The sequence below is a fragment of the Solenopsis invicta genome, chromosome 9, assembly GCF_016802725.1.
Source record: "Solenopsis invicta isolate M01_SB chromosome 9, UNIL_Sinv_3.0, whole genome shotgun sequence".
Classification (NCBI taxonomy): Eukaryota; Metazoa; Arthropoda; class Insecta; order Hymenoptera; family Formicidae; genus Solenopsis; species Solenopsis invicta.
This window is the reverse complement of record NC_052672.1, coordinates 9,665,237-9,682,453: the sequence shown is the minus strand read 5'-3', so window position 1 is coordinate 9,682,453 and position 17,217 is coordinate 9,665,237. Positions and strand designations below refer to the sequence as shown.

At 47.6% G+C, this 17,217-nt stretch overlaps 1 protein-coding gene across 2 annotated transcripts in view; it reads left to right on the top strand.

Moving 5' to 3' along the window:
- Window positions 1-17,217, top strand: part of LOC105196166 (ankyrin repeat domain-containing protein SOWAHB) — a 278,892-nt gene that overhangs the window by 163,610 nt on the left and 98,065 nt on the right. For both annotated transcript variants that reach the window (XR_850740.3, XM_011161939.3), the window contains 2 exons: window positions 9,473-9,508; window positions 9,779-9,883. Coding sequence is in view for 1 of the 2 variants with exons in the window: in XM_011161939.3 (XP_011160241.1) it covers window positions 9,473-9,508; window positions 9,779-9,883 (141 nt within the window). In the remaining variant the exon portion in view is untranslated. The remainder of the gene's footprint in view (window positions 1-9,472; window positions 9,509-9,778; window positions 9,884-17,217) is intronic.

Here is a 17,217-nt window from a genome sequence, read left to right as displayed (position 1 = left end):
CATCACGCTATCGCGCTCGCTCGTGTAACACGGGAAAATCGCGTAAGTGCCGGTGGTCGTCCGCGAGAAGATGCGCTTGGGTAGCGCGTATCTCCTGTAGCGCCGAATGTGATTATCGGTTATCGAACGTTCCGATACGTAATCGAGTAAATTATGGCGCAACGCTTAATACGCACGGCAACACCTCGTCGGGGGATAATTAAATATCGCCGGTTAAATTTAATAACCGGCCCGGATAATTGCGGGTTGCGGATGCTAGCGCGATACGCGATGCCCGATGATAACTCACATCGCGCGCTCTCGTTAATAACGACGTTGAGAGGCCTAGCAGCCGCGATCTGTGGTGACCCAATTTTCTTGGCACTACCGCCAGATGCGTGCGTGCGGATTTACGCATAGTTTTCGTGCTGCACACAACTGCGCACCAATATAAACAAGCTTGTCTACAGGAGTAGTTAGCACCTACTGTTTCCGTGTAACGGGCGACTAGATACACCTCTAACAGGTTCGCCGACATTTATTCTGGCCTATTACGAGTTAATCTTGAAGGCACACACACCGCCCATTATCATTTAAATTGGTGTCGTTATGCACGCGCATTAAATTTGTTTGCTCAGCGGCGACGACGCCTCGCTTTGCCTCGCTTTGCCTCGCTTCGCCTTGCCTCACCTCGCCTCGTTTCACTTCCGCGAGAATTCTTTGGGCCTTTATGTGGTAATATATGTATGGTAGGTAGAGCAGATGCCTACGCAAAGGGCGCGCACGCGGGGAAATGGCAAGCGGTTTACAATGGGTCGCTTGTTGTCTTCTCATAATTCCTATCGTCTATCACGTTTCCATACCGACTTAAGCTTCTGGTCTTACGCTAATCTATCAACCGCCGCATCTTCTTTTGGAAAAAAAAGATCATAAGACGGATAACAAGATTTCTTTTTCCCTCTCGAGACGCGCGCGTGTGTATTAAATCAGTCTCGTTGATTGCCTTCCCCGTTCCCTGGCGTTCCCGGTGAATGGCAGACTCCAGTATTCATCCACGGGAGTCTCGTCTCCCGTAGTGACAGTCCGGAGACTATACCGAAAACTGACTGATTGTGACTGTCATGACAGCGGTGGACGGGGCGCCGCCCTTCCGGATCGTGGAGCCCTTCTTGGTGGTCCGGTCGTGGGATCAGAATTTTTGTGTTATCGTCTAGTTATTTTTTCCCTATAATGATCTTTTGTTGCGGTATCCTAAAAATGAGTAATTTGATTACAATAAAATAAATAACAATTAGCCGTCGATTTTCTTCGGAAGATTGATTCATGTTGATTTTATCGCTATGAACGCTTGATTGCATCTTGTATCGTTTTTCTACTTGAATTAAATTCTGTAAATCATCTTGTTTTTCAATTTATTCGCGCGCAACTCGCGACATTCCGAAATCTTTCTGGATGCTGATCCGAATCTTTTCCTCGCCGTGAGAATAATCTGCCGTTAAACGGTCCTACGTCGGATGGGCCCTGCGAGGCCCTAAGTCTGTACTTTATGCGACGGTACAGTAAGCCAGGACCGTACCTTATCAGGGATCTGAGTCGCGCAGTGAGCGGCTATTTGTATTCATAAGTCCGCGGGAGGCCGGCGCTCGCTCCCTGAGCACAGTCCTGGGATCGTTCTAGGCCGCACAAGGCCCACGGTGTCCCCCGGGACGCTCGTCCGAGGGCACCGTTTGCGTCGCGAGAAGGTACGAAGAGAGAAAGAGATAGAGAGAGAGAAAGAGAGAGGTAAGAGGGACAATAGAGGGCCACGTCATAGGGCCACGTCATTCAGCTGAGAGGCGCCCTTCTTCGCGGACATCTCGGGACCGTCGACGTACATATGTATGTATGCACGGTCTCGAGAGCTATATGTGCCGCGCACGTTTGAGAATGTGACCAGTCATCGAGTTATTTAATTTTTCGAGGCACCCCCGCCGCGCGTGTTTGCTCAGCCCCGCTGTGAGCACAAATTACCTCGCGACCGAATCACCTCGGGCGAAATGCCCCAAGTCCGCGGTCCGTCCGCCCCCTCTCGTAATCCAGTCTGTTGCCATCAGCGTCGATGACGCCTCTTATCCTCCAATGATCTCCGGGACGGAAGTCCTCACGGAGAAAGATGGCATGTCTTTCTGTAACCACGTCGATGTGGCAGATGGGATTGCATTGGCCGAATTGCGCGAATAAGAATCTCGCAGACAACCCGACGAACTCGATGAATATTTTTAGAAATAGTAATGGCGGTTCGCGTGCATCTATAAACTGTAGTTGTTACTTTCATTGGTTCACTCTTGTCATGTCATCGGTGACTCTTAAAACAGCAGAGAATTTCTTTCGGCGTTGAGAAATCTTTCTTGTTATTCATTGATTGTGCAGATCTTAATTGGCTTCATTAATGCGGACATATATGTCTAGAGTTTATTTCTAGCAATCGCGCGAGAATGTCGCTGCAACATCATTTGACCCCCTTACGTGCGTAGGACACGGGACCAAAACGGACATGCCCGCGTCCTCCCCCCGTAGCGTGGTCTAGGTGCGCATATATGCGGTCAGTCTACCTCGCTATCTATATGCTAATCCATTGAGATGGTACCCGTAGATTACACCTCGGAATTAGCCCAGAGACCCGGGTATCAGGGCCGCACAGACAGGCCAGGCTGTGTATCTATACGTACCTTTATCCCACCTTATACACGTAACTCGCACCGCCGAACGCCCGCCTCTCGCCCTGTACTTACAAGCCCGCGTACACACACGCACGCGCACACACGCCCGCGCACACGCTCACATCCGCGTAGAGATCAGACACGCGTGTACAGGTGTGTATACCTGGCGGAACCACCGTGGCTCCAATGTGGTTCGGTATAGGACCTGGGTGACTTGGCACTTCCAGTTCGTTAGCCCGTGTTAATAACGTTAAAGAGGATGCGATAAACTCGTTAGGAGACGAAACCGCGCGGGCGGCTAAGCTCGACCTTCATCGCAGTACATCATGGGCTATACGAGAGGCTACGCCAACCGCTTCTTTCTCGCTTCACTGAATCGAATGTCGCAAAATTCTCGATGAATAAGCGTAGTCCAGGACAGGTATCCTTTTACATATTTTCATTTTGGTTATAACATCTATGATATTTCTAAAGCCGTTGGCATTGTCTACAATGTTTGCAAAAAATTACCAACGTTTCATCTTAACGTCTTGTCTTTGTGAACGGTAACGTATTCCAATTGGAATATATAGTACACGTTTTAATTTTCTTGCTGGTTACGTGATATTGAATATTGGAATATTTATCTTCGATATAAATCGCGCTCGGCACCATTGCGCAATCCCGGCGTAGAATAACACGCGTTCGTCACGCCCAGTCATTTCGTGAAACGGTACTCTTTTCGAGAAGTTAATTTTACAACGACTCTATCGCGCCGACGCATCGGCTATTAAGATTTCTTCCATCCGACAGCTTCCTAGCGTACTTTACGTCAGCACTATCGACCTGGCGCTTTTCATTTATCAGTGAATAACGTGTTCACAACGTTGTTATAACACTTTGTTATAATTCTATGCGATTTCTCGCAACATTATTAATAATTTGTATTAGATACAGGATCTAATTTTTTGAAGGTTGCCTAGCGTAAAGTTCGAGGGTTGCCTAATATTTCAAACATGGTACAATTCTATACAAAATAAGATTTTCAAAATTCAAGTTTCGGAATTTTGATTTCATTGTATGATCAACTATCATTTGCTTGTTGATCTTATTACGGAAAGCTCTTCTTTCTTGTTCAAAGGTGCACAATTTCTAACGTGCAGATGTTCGAAGGTTTAGGTACAAATCTGAACATAAGTATAATTTTTGAACGTAGTGTTTAATAATATTATTTCAATTGTCAATTTCTCTTCTGTCATCTTGAAATGTAAATGCTTAAAAAAAAACATTTATTTATGGGAAATACAAATTATACCATACTACGTTCAGAATTGTATTTATTGCAGTTTTTGCTTTTACGAACACTTTCTAAAATAAATCACGATTTTGATTGTATCGACAATAATTTCTTTTTTATAGCCACGTGTTAACTAATTCAGATTGCACATTTTCTAATTGCACCAGATTTTAAATGTTTGATTGTAAATATTTTGTATAAAAAAAAAAATGAAAATATACGTTAAGAGTTTGAAATTGTGCTACCTTACTCTATCTACGAAGTGTACGGCCAAACTTAATCGCGCTTTTTCGTTCAGAAAGGAATTATGCCGTTAGAATCTCTCGAAACTGTGGCATTGCCGGCAGAACAATCGCGCGACGATAATCACGCGGCAACAGCCGTGTGCTCGAGCACCTCGCTAAATTTATTACCTGACGGGAATATGATCGCGCGACGCGTATTGCGCGACCGAAGTACATCGAGGAACACGATAGGTACGTACGAATATAATCCTGTCAACGAAAGGGCGGAGGGATGGCGGAGAAGAGGGCCGGTTGAGCGAGCGTGCGGTGTCGATGCCGCCCGTGTTTCCCATCCGCACCAAATTCGACGTGTGCCGTCCGCGAAAATACGAGGCCGTAGGTTATGAATCACCCTCCACGCCGCCGTTGCGCGAGATAATAATCATCCGCGATCGCTAATTTCCCCGCCATCGTGTAATTGTTCCGCGCCCGACTTGTCGAATTTCGCTTGTATATGCGCGACGCTTGTATCCCGTCGCAAAATTAATTCTGCGCAGCCGATTTCACTCCGGAACCTACATTAAATTCTGATTTAAAAAATGCATTTATTAATTTGATCATGTTATAAATGCATCAATTTTATAGAACTCGCGTCGACCGTTGTTCTTTTCACCGATGAACGCTATTGAAGAAAAGTATTTTATTGTGCATACTTTTTATGAATTGCAAAGCATACTCATCTTTTTTTATTATTATTAAATCGATTTATTTGATCGAGACCAGTCGACGACTTCCGTTCAGTTCGACAGACTGAAGGAACGAGAGAGAATCGACGATGCGATTAGAGGGTCAGTGCACGAGTCGTCGTTTAGGCCTAGCATCTCGTCGTCATATTTCGACGCGATTTCATTCGGCTCGCGATTGAACCTTGGATTATGATCCCCGACGATGGAAATGGCGTTAGGTAGGTGGGTACCCGAGGTAGGTAGGCATTATGGTGGTCGTTGGGAGGCGTCGCCGAACCGAACGCTGAATCACCCAGCGAGAGTTTTCCTGTCAGCGACAGGACGGGCACCGCCATCCGACGAAGCCCCGTGGAATTGCCTCGCACGGCCTCGAAATGAATGCGCGAACGCCCATTAGGGGAATAAATCAGGCCAATGTTATCCGCAGGATCGCATAATCGATCTCGCGCGCTCGACTAATCCGGGCCTAATCGTTTCACGGGGCTGCTGCAGCCAGAAAAGTTCCTGCTGAGGGAGAGAGGATTGTTCGAGGCTGGATAGAGGAGGACTTCTCTGCAGCCGCAGTAAAGATGCGCTTAATTCTTCAATGCATCTTGCATTAGCTCAACGTATCTCGCAAAGCGGAATCACTATTAACAACCGTTTAATTTTCATTAAGCCCTATTGAGGTAAAAATAAAAATAGAATTCTTTTCCACGCATGCATTGCATCTACAAAATTATGCCTTGTTTATTTAAAGTTAAATTACGAAACATTAGGCGTGACGAATCATCGTCACACTCGCATCGTCGATCGATAGTTACGTTAAATATACATCTCGCTTTAATCAGGATCGATCCTTCTTGCTGGACCTCTCGGCGCTACAGAGGGACGCGAGGAAGGGATGAATTGTAGGGTGCGCCGAGTCGCGAAAATGTTTGGTTAGCATTTGGCTTATTGGCCGGCGAATGTTCGTGCGCTGTTAGGCATGTATGGATGGCCCCCAGGTTATAATAAAGCTAATTCCGCGGAGCTCTCGAGGCAGCTCGTGCCGCAACATGTTTTGCCTCTCGTTCTACCACGCCCGCCGTCCCCCGCTCTGCCCTTCGTCGTCTCACCGATATATCCGCCCCCGGTGCACCACCCCGTTTTCCCCCCTCGTAGTCTCCCTATATCACGTCTCTCACTCTTTCGCAGTGCGAGAGTACGCTAGAGCAACCGAATATATTTATACGCCCCCTCGGAGAGGCCAGCGCACGTCTGCTTATTAAAACGTTTCCACCCTGAAGAGAGCGAGCGCGCGTTCGCTATCTGCTTTACACCGCGTATTCCTTTTATTGTTCGAGATGTGGGAGAGACGCGAGAAACGTGTATGAGAGAGAGAGAGAGAGAGAGACAGAGGGGCACGAGTAAGCACGTGCATGCCTGCTGAGTAGTTGAGTACCTGCCGCTGGCCACATTCGCGGAATTAGACGCGCGAATGTGCACGGCTTAACTGCCGGGAGAGCGTGTTTTTGAGTCGGCGCTGATGCGCCACGAAGAGCGATAACAATGGGGGATACGATGGGGTGGGTAGGTCGGCTGGCTCGTTACCGTGGCTGCTGATGGCCCCTTTGTATCCATTTCTATGATACTCGGTTCGCCGCTCGCTCGTGCTAGGATCACATCCTAACTGATTATGCGGCTTGTATGCGTCGCGTCGTTAGCTTTTTATCCGATTACGAATGTGATATACGAGCGTCCATCTCTCCGTATATCCGCTATTACGATAGATTATTCAGCTGTCGGAATTATCATGAAATGCACTTATAGATAGTTTTCAATATAGATTTGTTAATATTTATAACGGACGAATTTAATGGATCTTTCGCTTCTCTTGTCGAATAGCATTTGCTATGTCGGTAATCAATTTACTCGCGATTATTTTCTTCTCGTGAATCATACTTATCAAGCTTATAACGTCTTACACGCCTGATAGAGATATTACGAATAAGAAGAGGAATTAAATCTTGATCCTGACAAGTGCATCATAATCGCGATTGATCGGTTAAGGCGAACGACCTTAACAGGCCTGTTGCATTAATTAATTCCCGCTGATCTCAATTAAAATATTAATTACGACGGAACAATGACTCGCCGATGGGGAAAAGAAAGAGGTCTGGCGACTCGTTTCTCCTCTCGTCTTCGTTCATCGTTCACCCGCTGCTTCCCTACCTCCGTTTATCGGCCACGGTGGAACCGGAGAAACCGCCATTGCGATGCTATTATGATTACTCGGGTCTTATAAGCTTATCTGATAACCACGCTGTTATGGCTCATGGCACAATGTGACTGTGCCGTCGCTGACTGGTCCGTTTGTCTGATCGTTCTCTCGTGGAGACTCGCGCGCCATGAAAGGATGAGAACATTTGCATAACTCCAGGATACGAGATACGAGCGAACAAGTGTCCTCTGCCCTCGAATCTTATCGGAAATCGGTCGGATCGTATCGCGCGATCGCTTAAAAATCAATCAGCAATGCGCGCGACTTGAAGCGGAATACCATCGTACTCTTCGTGATTCTCAATATCCAGATGGAACAATTTCTCGAGTTCGCTTCCAAGTTTCTCTCTTCGAAATCTCTTTGTCTCTCGGTAATATGCCGATGAGTTCCCTCTCGTCCTCCTTTGCTTGCATAATTTTGCGACAATTTGCATATTAATCTCGTAATGTATGGAGCATTTTCTTTTTTTAGGGAGAATTGGATTATTATATATTCTTATCTACTCTCTTCTCTAATAATTGAGGCTTTATATATTAATGCATTTTTTCTTATCAGGTATTCTTGTGCACTTCGCTCAAGAAAAATAAAGAAAGTGTACCTCATTTATATTCTTATTATTATTTATAAGACAGTTGTCACGAGAGAATTAAATTAAAAAGAAAATCGCTCGCATCCGTTTACCGTCTCCGAGCAATAAATGTCTTTTTGTCGTAAGTACAATTGTTGCATCGCCAATGAGGCATGGCCTCTGTGATACATACATATAACAAAGTCCGTCCTATCAGCATGCATCTGTGCATTCGCACGCGTACAGACGTGTTTGCGAGAGCACACGTAGAGAGCGCACGAAAGCTGGGAACGCACCTCGATGCACCACCTGACGCGACGGGGGGTCAGTGGTTATCATCCCGAGACGGAATTTCCGGAAGAGAATTCCGATCTTCGAAATGAAAAAGCTCTCGCGAAGGACACGGAGAGGTGTTCGCCTTTTTGACTAGGAGGAAATTGGATTAATGTTGGAACGTCAGACGTACTCGTCTCGCCTCTATCGACGCGTGTCCTTCGAATCGTGATTTCACTTAAGGACACGCGCGATGTTGTCGATGGATAAAGATATATCGTGGCCGGCTAATGATGACTCGGCCAAAGTGCAAACGTGCATCTCCCGCGCCCCGGCCGGCCCGTGGAAGCAATTTATGAAGAGTCACGATCGATTCGGGGTCGAGTGTCGATATGAGCACCTCGAACAACCGACGTGGCCGTGACGAGTGAAAATACAAACAGTTTAACAGGGATGAGTAGTCGTTTAGCGTTCCTGGGATCAGGAGAGAACCCTCACCCCCTCCCTCCTCCACCGCCACCTCCTTCGTCGCGTCATCCTACCGTACCACGTGCATACACCGCGTCGTAAGTATAACGTGGAACACTGCACGGCGATCGGCGCCGTATACGAGCGCGATTAAACGACGAGTTTCTCGTTAAAGCGTCTATTCACGTGTTTGTGTATGTGATTTAAGGATATTATCAAGATCTGTTAAGGTTATTATTAAGATTATTATAAGATTTATCGCGGAGTATGAATATGAAAACACATACACAAATAATAATTACGTAATCATATAGCGCGTGTGGATTCTCTGTTAAAAGCAGAATTTTGTAAGCGATGTGAGGCGCCGCGCGCGACAAGAATTTTATCGGAAACATCTTAAGTGTGCTTTTATGCCCCATCGATAATCGCGATCGTGGATCGTTCGTCCGACCGACCGACCGTCCGTCCGTCCGTTTGCCGAGCGCGTCCGGGGGAACGGCAGTTTCCGAAATGGGACGTCTGTTCTTGGACGACAGGCGACGGCCGAGGGGTTGCGTAAGTGCGTGCGGCCCGGCCAGCCTCCCAAGGCCTTGCGCCGGAGAATCAATTATTGGATCCGTATATCAATCTGATGGGCGAAGCGCGCGTCCCGTGCTCGGTGGCCTCCCGCTGCGCTCACGCATTTTCTTCCCCCCTGTCGTCTCTCATGCTGCTTCGTGCGCTCGCCATCGTGGCACGTACGCGATACGGCGAGAGTGCACACTCTCTCTCTCTCTCTCTCTCTCTCTCTCTTTCTCTCTCTCTCTCTCTCTCTCTCTCTCTGCGAAGAGCGCACCAACGCCAACGCCATATACAGCGGACCGGTTTTCGCCGCTTGCGACTTGCGACTGCGTGCCCCGCGAGCAGCGTCCGCGTGACGTGGCGCGTAATGTTGATTTTTCGAGGGATCAACTCTAACTCCCTCCCCCTCCTCACCACTCTCTTCTTTTCTCCGCAGGGCGCCGACGAGGATGACAGCGCTTCCGTTGCCTCGGTAAGTTCATCACCCACCGCAGATCGCGATTATTGCGCGCGCCAATCCGACGAGAGCGACGCAGCACGGGCCGTAATTCTCTTCCCTGGTCGGACGTGCATTGCCGGCCCCTGATAAATGCACGCCAGATCGTGGCTGGGGATCTTAATTAAAATTCGCCCGCTCTCGATCGAACGGCCCGCTCGATCTTCCGCGTGCTGCTGATCGATCCCGGCGATCCCTCTCACCCATTAATCGCTAATAATCGCCACGATCGATGCTTTCCCGAAGCAACTGGATGGAAAATCGCGGGAGTGGCTGGTCAGGGCGGCGCAGGGGGACTACCAGGCGCTGGCGAAGCTCGCAGCCGAGGAACCTCGTCTCACCAGGCTCAAGGTAGGATCAACTATATCATTTTGTTCTACGACGCAACGAGTTTTACAAATTATAAATCATTTCCTGAGTGTTTTGCGCAACTCGTATTTGCTACATTTGTTTGCGCATGAATATGTGCTTTCCGAATTATCTTGTTGCGCTTAAGCCCGTATCAGACTATATACAAGTTACTCGGTTACAATTTCGTTTCAACCAATCACGATGGGGCTCGCTACATTGTGATTGGCTGAAACAGAATTGTAACCGGAAATCGTAACAGAGTAACCCGTAATCAGATATGAGTTTTATCCTGCCTCGCGGGTTCGGAACTTCCGTTTCGAGGCAGAAAGTAAACACGGCAATCTCCGAACATAGCGTATAAAGAATGTATGATTCGCGGCACACGATGGCGGGCCCCGGCGGTGCGGGCTAAAATTTCCTAGACTCGCGCATTGTTTATCGGACCTTTATCGCTCACGTATATGCACGCGCGGTCGCGCGATGGATCTCATTGAATTACGGCAACGCCACCTCGGGTGATAATGACAAAGGTAGCGGGCGGGGGTTCGGAAATATAATTACGGTGTGGCTTACCGTAGGCCTGGGGATCAGGCCGTTATTACACGCACGGCAGAACTTAACACCTGCGGCGTTGTAAATTCGCCGTTTTCGCGCGCCGCCATTGACAGGTCAATAAATCTAAGAGCCCCTGTGGCAATCAGGCGGCCGTTGTATACCACGCTAGCGATATGTGGAGCGGATCAGGAGTGGCGGATGGTAGCGGGTTAAGGGCTATTCACACTACTTGTATCGATTATAAATCGCCGCCTGTCAAGTGGCTCGACCGCCACGGATGCAGCACGGGGCTGCTTCTTCTCAGTGGAGATACTGCTAAAATTAAAGTAGTTAAAAAACACATAAAGTACCTGGTACATTTCGCAATAATGATTAATCGTGATCTTGTGATATATCGTCGAAGAGATTAGCAGAATAATATTTTCATAAAGTCGCGAATTAAATTTTAGTGTTTTACTTCAATAATTCTGTATAAAACCTTGCAGAGCCATGTTTCTTTTATCAAATCGCTATCTATTGTTTCTCTATGTAGACGTTTTGAAGCGACCTTAACAGGTGCGCGCGCGCTATCGGGTAAACGAGAAAGAGGAAGGGACGGACGAGAGGGCGAAGTGGTCAAAAGGTGGGGACGTTGCACGGTGGTTGGAGATGGTTGGCGAAAGGGGTAGAGGCGGCTCGACCGCACAGGGGCTGCGTGCTGAATTCATTCCGCTGGACAAGGTTGCCCCACACCCACCACCGCCGTGCCACGTCGGCCTCATCCCTTGGGATAAATTGGCCGAACCCGCGTGTTTGCGGATAACATCGCCGCGATATACGTTCGCCTATAACCGCTACCGTACGAACCTAACCGTCCGCGGTGCCCTTTTTACGACGTGTCTCGAACTCGCGGAAATTGGCAACGAACTGCTCTGTCGTTGTTTGTTTTTCTGTCCGGTTTTTTTTTATTTTTTTATTTGCGCATATCCTCCACGAAACACGCACGATAAACCAGGTGAACGAACCAATTTACGATACTTGGAAAGCGAGAGGTAAAAAAAAATTAAATAAAACAGACTCGAGCGGCGGTAATTTTTCGCGGAGATCTATGGTCGATTTTGATTAGTATAAAGCGAACGTTCGCCAAATTGTTGGTCACATTGGTCGCGTAAATTTTAATCCGCGCTATGTTGCGTGTATGGAGTAGCTATTGTCCAAGACCAATTGTTCCTGGCTGCGAGTCTTTGACACGTAGACATATAATAATCTATCATCGATGAATATGCAACAGTTTGGGCTGGAGAGGGTGTGAGGCGATGGGGTGCTGGAGAGCGAGTGAAGTAAGCGACAGGGGGTGTCTGTGTCGAGAGGGAGAGGGAAGGGGATCGTCAGTAGGCATGCCAATTACTCTCCCGGTAATTAAATCAACAGCGGAGCTAATCAACGTTACCCCCCGGCGTATCTCCATCCCCCATGAAGCCTTCGTCGGAATAAATAAATCGGACGATTTCGATATTCGACTAACGATTTCATCCGCGAGGATTTTGTTTGTCTAACGAACAATTAATAGCATCAAATAACTGTAATTACGAAGAGAAAATCTGAAACTGCAAAAGTCAATGAGACTGGAAGGTTTATGAATTTCTTTGGTTTTGAAATAAAACGAACAGACATGAAATATTTTTATTCTTGCATCTTTCATTGTTGTCTGTGATCTACTGATCACGATAGGCGCGACATGTATCTCTTTCCTTTTTACACAAAGCCTATTAGAGAGGCCCGTTCATACGGCTTACGTGATTCGTGCCTGAACGATGTAGACGGCCATTGTATTCTGTGGGTCAGGTGTACATCGTCGTCATCATCGGGGGAGAGAGAGAGAGAGAGAGAGGCGTTGTGTGCCCATTATACTTTATTAACGGACGCGTCTGGCATCGCGATAGATTCGCCTCCGTGAGTCGCGCGGTGCGTTCCTCGGAAATGCAGGACGGGTGCATCGGGTCTGACGTGACGCGCGGCTGGCCCCTGTTCGATCGGGAACCTCATTACGTTCATTTCCATGAACCCGCTTCTATGCTTCGACAGCTGCAACTATCGCCGATAGCGCTCGATCGTTTTTATCCTCCGTTTACTTAATCGTTCACTTTTTTCGAATATCAAAAATAGTTTTCCAAGTATTAATTTTAAACGAGTTACATAAAGTCGAAGAAGCATTCCGATTTTTTATCGGTCGATGTTAGAGACATTTATAATAAAACGTAACGCGAATTATTAATAGTGCGTTCACGGAGGACATTGCTGTTATAATTGAGTTCTGCGTCGCTCGCGAATGAAAGCTGTTAGTAAGGATCGGCAACGTTATATAGTGGCCGGTGTTTGCGGGTTTGGCCTCCGTGTATTTATCTCGTGATATCTCCCGGTTTAATAACGCCAGGCAATCAGGAGGCATACCCCGTCCGTCTGTTCCGTGCATTCGTATCGGGCTCTCGTCGGCTCTGCTCGCCTCCTCATGCCGATAAATAATAACCATTTGTATCGGATTCTAATTACTCGCTCTAAGCAAACAAATAAACGGCGGGAGATGAGACGTGCCGTGAGAGAGGGGTGGGCTTAATGTTATGGTGGCTGCGGGCTGATTTAAGGAGTGTGGGACCGCCCACCTCGAAGATGTATCTTCGTGCCGAGTATCGGTCCACCTGTTATGAGTGTTTCAACGCCACTGTGCGCCCTTCCTCCTTTTTTTTTCTTTCCCGTTTTGTTTCGCTTCGCCACCGTTGCGTATTCCTGTTGGTCGAGAAAAATTTCGATAGCGCACGAACTTGTCGAGAATGTCGAGCGACGGACGGGCGATTACGAGGTGCGTCGGGAATCACGATGATGACGATGATGACGACGGCTGGAAATAATTCGCGCGTACGGACTACCCGAGCGAATTACCCGCGCGCGAGTCCTTCCATTTGCGACCGATAAATTACGAATATCGCCCTGAGGACTGCTCTTTAAGTGGCGTATATCCTTTCGTCGGGGCAGCGCGGCAAACGTGGGAAGGAATTCGCTTTCAGAGGCGACTCCACGGGGCGATCCTTTCTCGCGATGACGGCCATGATCGATAAGAGGCAGCGCGAGAGGAGAGAAACGCGTTTTCGCTTAAAAGGTCCTCAAAAAAGGTCGACGGTAGTTCGTTACCGGTGGGCTATTAGCGGGCGTAACGCACGTCGTAGGAGCGTCGAAGGACTAAGTAAACCCAGGCTAACAAGGAGGCGTATCCAACGGCCACGAATGATCTACCGATCCGAAGTTGGCATTATTCCGCTCTTATCCTCTCCGTCTCTCGCTGTCTCCTCTCGTCCGACCTCTCGTCCCCTTTCTCCTTTTCCTCCCGTATATATCCACGGGTCCTGCCTACCTATAGGCGAATATATCTACCTGTGCGCCTCCTACCTACGCCCCCGAATATTAACACTCTGATTTATGCGCGTAATTATCTCTAGTTATTTTCTTAGTATGGCCCCGGTACCTCTCTCTGTAGCTTGTCTTCGTAGCTGCTGGTGCTGCTGATGCACAACAAATTAACCGTTTCTTCTTCCGCCTCCCTTTGCTCCGCACGTTTCGCACGATCATTTTTTTTTTCTTTCTCTCTGCTCTTTTCCTCGGCGCCATTCTTGCCGTCCTCCCAGGGCGTATTTATATAGGGATCTCGTTTAATTTTTTAATGACATTCTTATTATTCGATTATTTCTCCACGAACGAACGCTCGGTACGGTCGCGTCAAGTCCGGCGAGGACAGGAAGAGGGGACGATAGCGGTTGCGCCTTCATCCGCAACTCGGATTCGACCTGTGGAGATCATTTATTCTCGCGACGAGACTCACCAAACGACCTGTCCCGCCTCTCTATGCGTGCTTTGAAGTGTAGAAAATACACGCCTGAGATATATGCCCGTTCGCTTGTTTAATGGTTACTATTAAATTTATCTCGCGTGTGTCAAAGATGGCTTAAGAATGATTAAGAATCATTAGACGATACTGAAACATTACCTCCGACGGGATCTCCCCTGGCGAATACACTTCTAGACTTATCAGATCATAATATTGAAACGTTCTCTTTGTGAGGTTGCATTAGTGTTACATTTTGATGCGCGATGTATCGAAGCGAATTTACGATTTCGATAATTGAATCTCGTTTGTAATAGTCCCGGAATCGTATCGGCACGTTATTGCGCGCAATGTTACAGCTGCAGGAGTCGAGTCTCCCTTCGATCCGCGCAGGTAAAAAAAAAAGAAAGAAAATCAAGCGGCAGCCCGTCCGAGATATTTCAACTGAGACTAGATTTTATGGGGCGCGCTCGAAGGTGTCGGAAATCATGGCGCCAGGCCGTCGTCATCGCGACATGGGATCGTCTTGCATAGTACCCTTTTTTTACGAGTCTCCGGTGGAGGAGCTTGCTCTCCTTTCGGCATGCGGAACCCCACTAGAGTTTCATTCTTCGCCCTGTTGTACAGATCGACCGTTTTGTTTGTCCGCTAGTCTACAAAGACTCGATCGGTTTTTGTGGGATTGTCCACCATTTGTTCCCTTGTCTAAAAAAGAAGGAAAAAAAACGAAAATACCCAAAGTCAATGAGTTATAAGATTATCGATGAAATAATGGTTATTTTTTCTGATCCTCTCTCTCTCTCTCTCTCTCTCTCTCTCTCTCTCTTCGTAAATTTGCAACGAAAGTATCTGTTCAGGTACACACTTGACCGTGATTTTATCATCTCGACAAAAGAAGATAAAAACGATTTATTTGCACCTTTTATATCGGCGAGAATAGCTCGCTGAGGCGTGTCGCTATAATTGTTTTTTGCTGTCACTGATTATAAGACTCATCTCCCATCATCGCCGGTCACTCCGATGTTCCGATAAGAGGTGTCGCAAGCTCGACTCGTTCCGGCCGATGAATGAAGGGATTGATAGAGCCGATACGCCAATATTAATATTGGCCGTGCCGCCGATAAGGGTACGATCGCACGAGGATCCTCCTCGAGGGTTCGCTCTAGCAAACGGGCAAAACGGGAATCGGGAATCAAGGCGAGGTATATAAGCCGACACGCGATAAGCGAGTCTAATTTAAATATTTCTCGAATAATCCCGGCGCCTTTCCGTTTCGCCTCGCTCGCGCGCGAATAATGTCTGGTATACATCGTGACAGGAATGTCCCGTACCACGTGATTAATGTCGTAGTACAGGTGTACCGATACATTGTAACGCGTATACTCGTGTCGGGGCCCCGGCACGCACGGCAGGGCTGTGATCCGCATTCGCGCATAATTTTACCGCGCCTTGAGCGAGGTTCCGAGAAATTATGCGCGTAATAACGAGGAACGACGAAACCGTCGGCCGACGGTATCTACCCGCGAAATCGTTCGTGACGTGCGCTCGTCGATCGTGCCCAGCGCACAGCCCGGTGGTGCCCGGCGCGTCCACCAAGGAGTGAAAGAGGACGAGGTGAGAGGAGAGAAAGACGGCAGGGCGTTCACCGGGGGGATACCGCGCTTCTTTCGTGTTATATATCCGCACACTCTCTCTTCTTGGTGCCCGCCGAGTACCCGGCTGTCCTGCTTGTTCGCACTGCGCGTCGCTAATTAGCTTCAAGACCGATGGCTATCTGTCCAGCCACATGTCCTTAAAGTGGCGAGCCCAAACATCCGGTACGCCTTTTCCGTTTGGAATTCGAGTTCTTCCACGGATTCGTGACGACGAAGACGACGACGACGACGATTTGCCGTTGACGACTGCGCTTCTTCCACTCGGTTTTATATGGTCACCTTCATTACTGAAAAATATTCATTTATTTCATTAACATTGTTTATCTCGGCGGATGAGCCCGGATGAGTGCTGATCGGGTCATTAATTCCTTTTTTTACTTTCATACGTTACAATATATGTTGCCTCGTTACGTCAGGAATGTTTTTATTACCTCGAGATCGTAGATATCGAGGAAGAAAAAAAAAGAATAGATACGCTTATCTCCGACACTTTCATTATTACATATTTGATATCATTTTGCGGGGTCTATGAACAGGTGTAATCTAATAAACGTAAACTCTTTAAATATATAGTTGCATTGCAGTACAAAGAATGTCTATCTGATACACGGTGGTGTAATGACACAGGTTTAATGCAGCGTGTATGATTAATGGTGTGCTATATATGAGTAGTGTATATTTAAAGGAGTGTATATACGTATAATTAAACAGCATTTATACGTGTAAGCGTTTTATCGCTACATACATCACAGGTGCATTGCGAGAATATAAACGCGCTCCGACTTTGATTTCGTTACGAGCCCATGCATCATCGCCGATGCATAAGTGATCAAAACGCGGAATCATTAGCCGTCGGATTCGCTGCTGGCACCTCATTGAATTTGGAGCCTTGCCTAGAATTAATCTGCATGAAATCGGCGGCCCCTGGTAATGGCGCCGCGCCACTTTCGAATCGACCGCGTTGTACACGATGGAAGAGATCATAGCAATAACACCGTGCGCTCACACATACACACGCACATATGCGCGCGTAGATACACGCTCGAACGTCGTGCAATTAGTAAGCGGAGCTCATTATGGAGATTCCTCGCGTAACTAAATACTTAATACAGGTCTCGTTGTCCCTTTCTCTCAAACGTCCGCTCTCTTTTTCTCTTTTCCTCCTCGCTTTGAATTCGTAAAGAGCCACGGTGTTGCTAGAGGCAGACAACCCGCATATAATGACAGTCGCTAAGAGAGGAGCCCCTGGCGTTCCTATAAACGCGCAATAT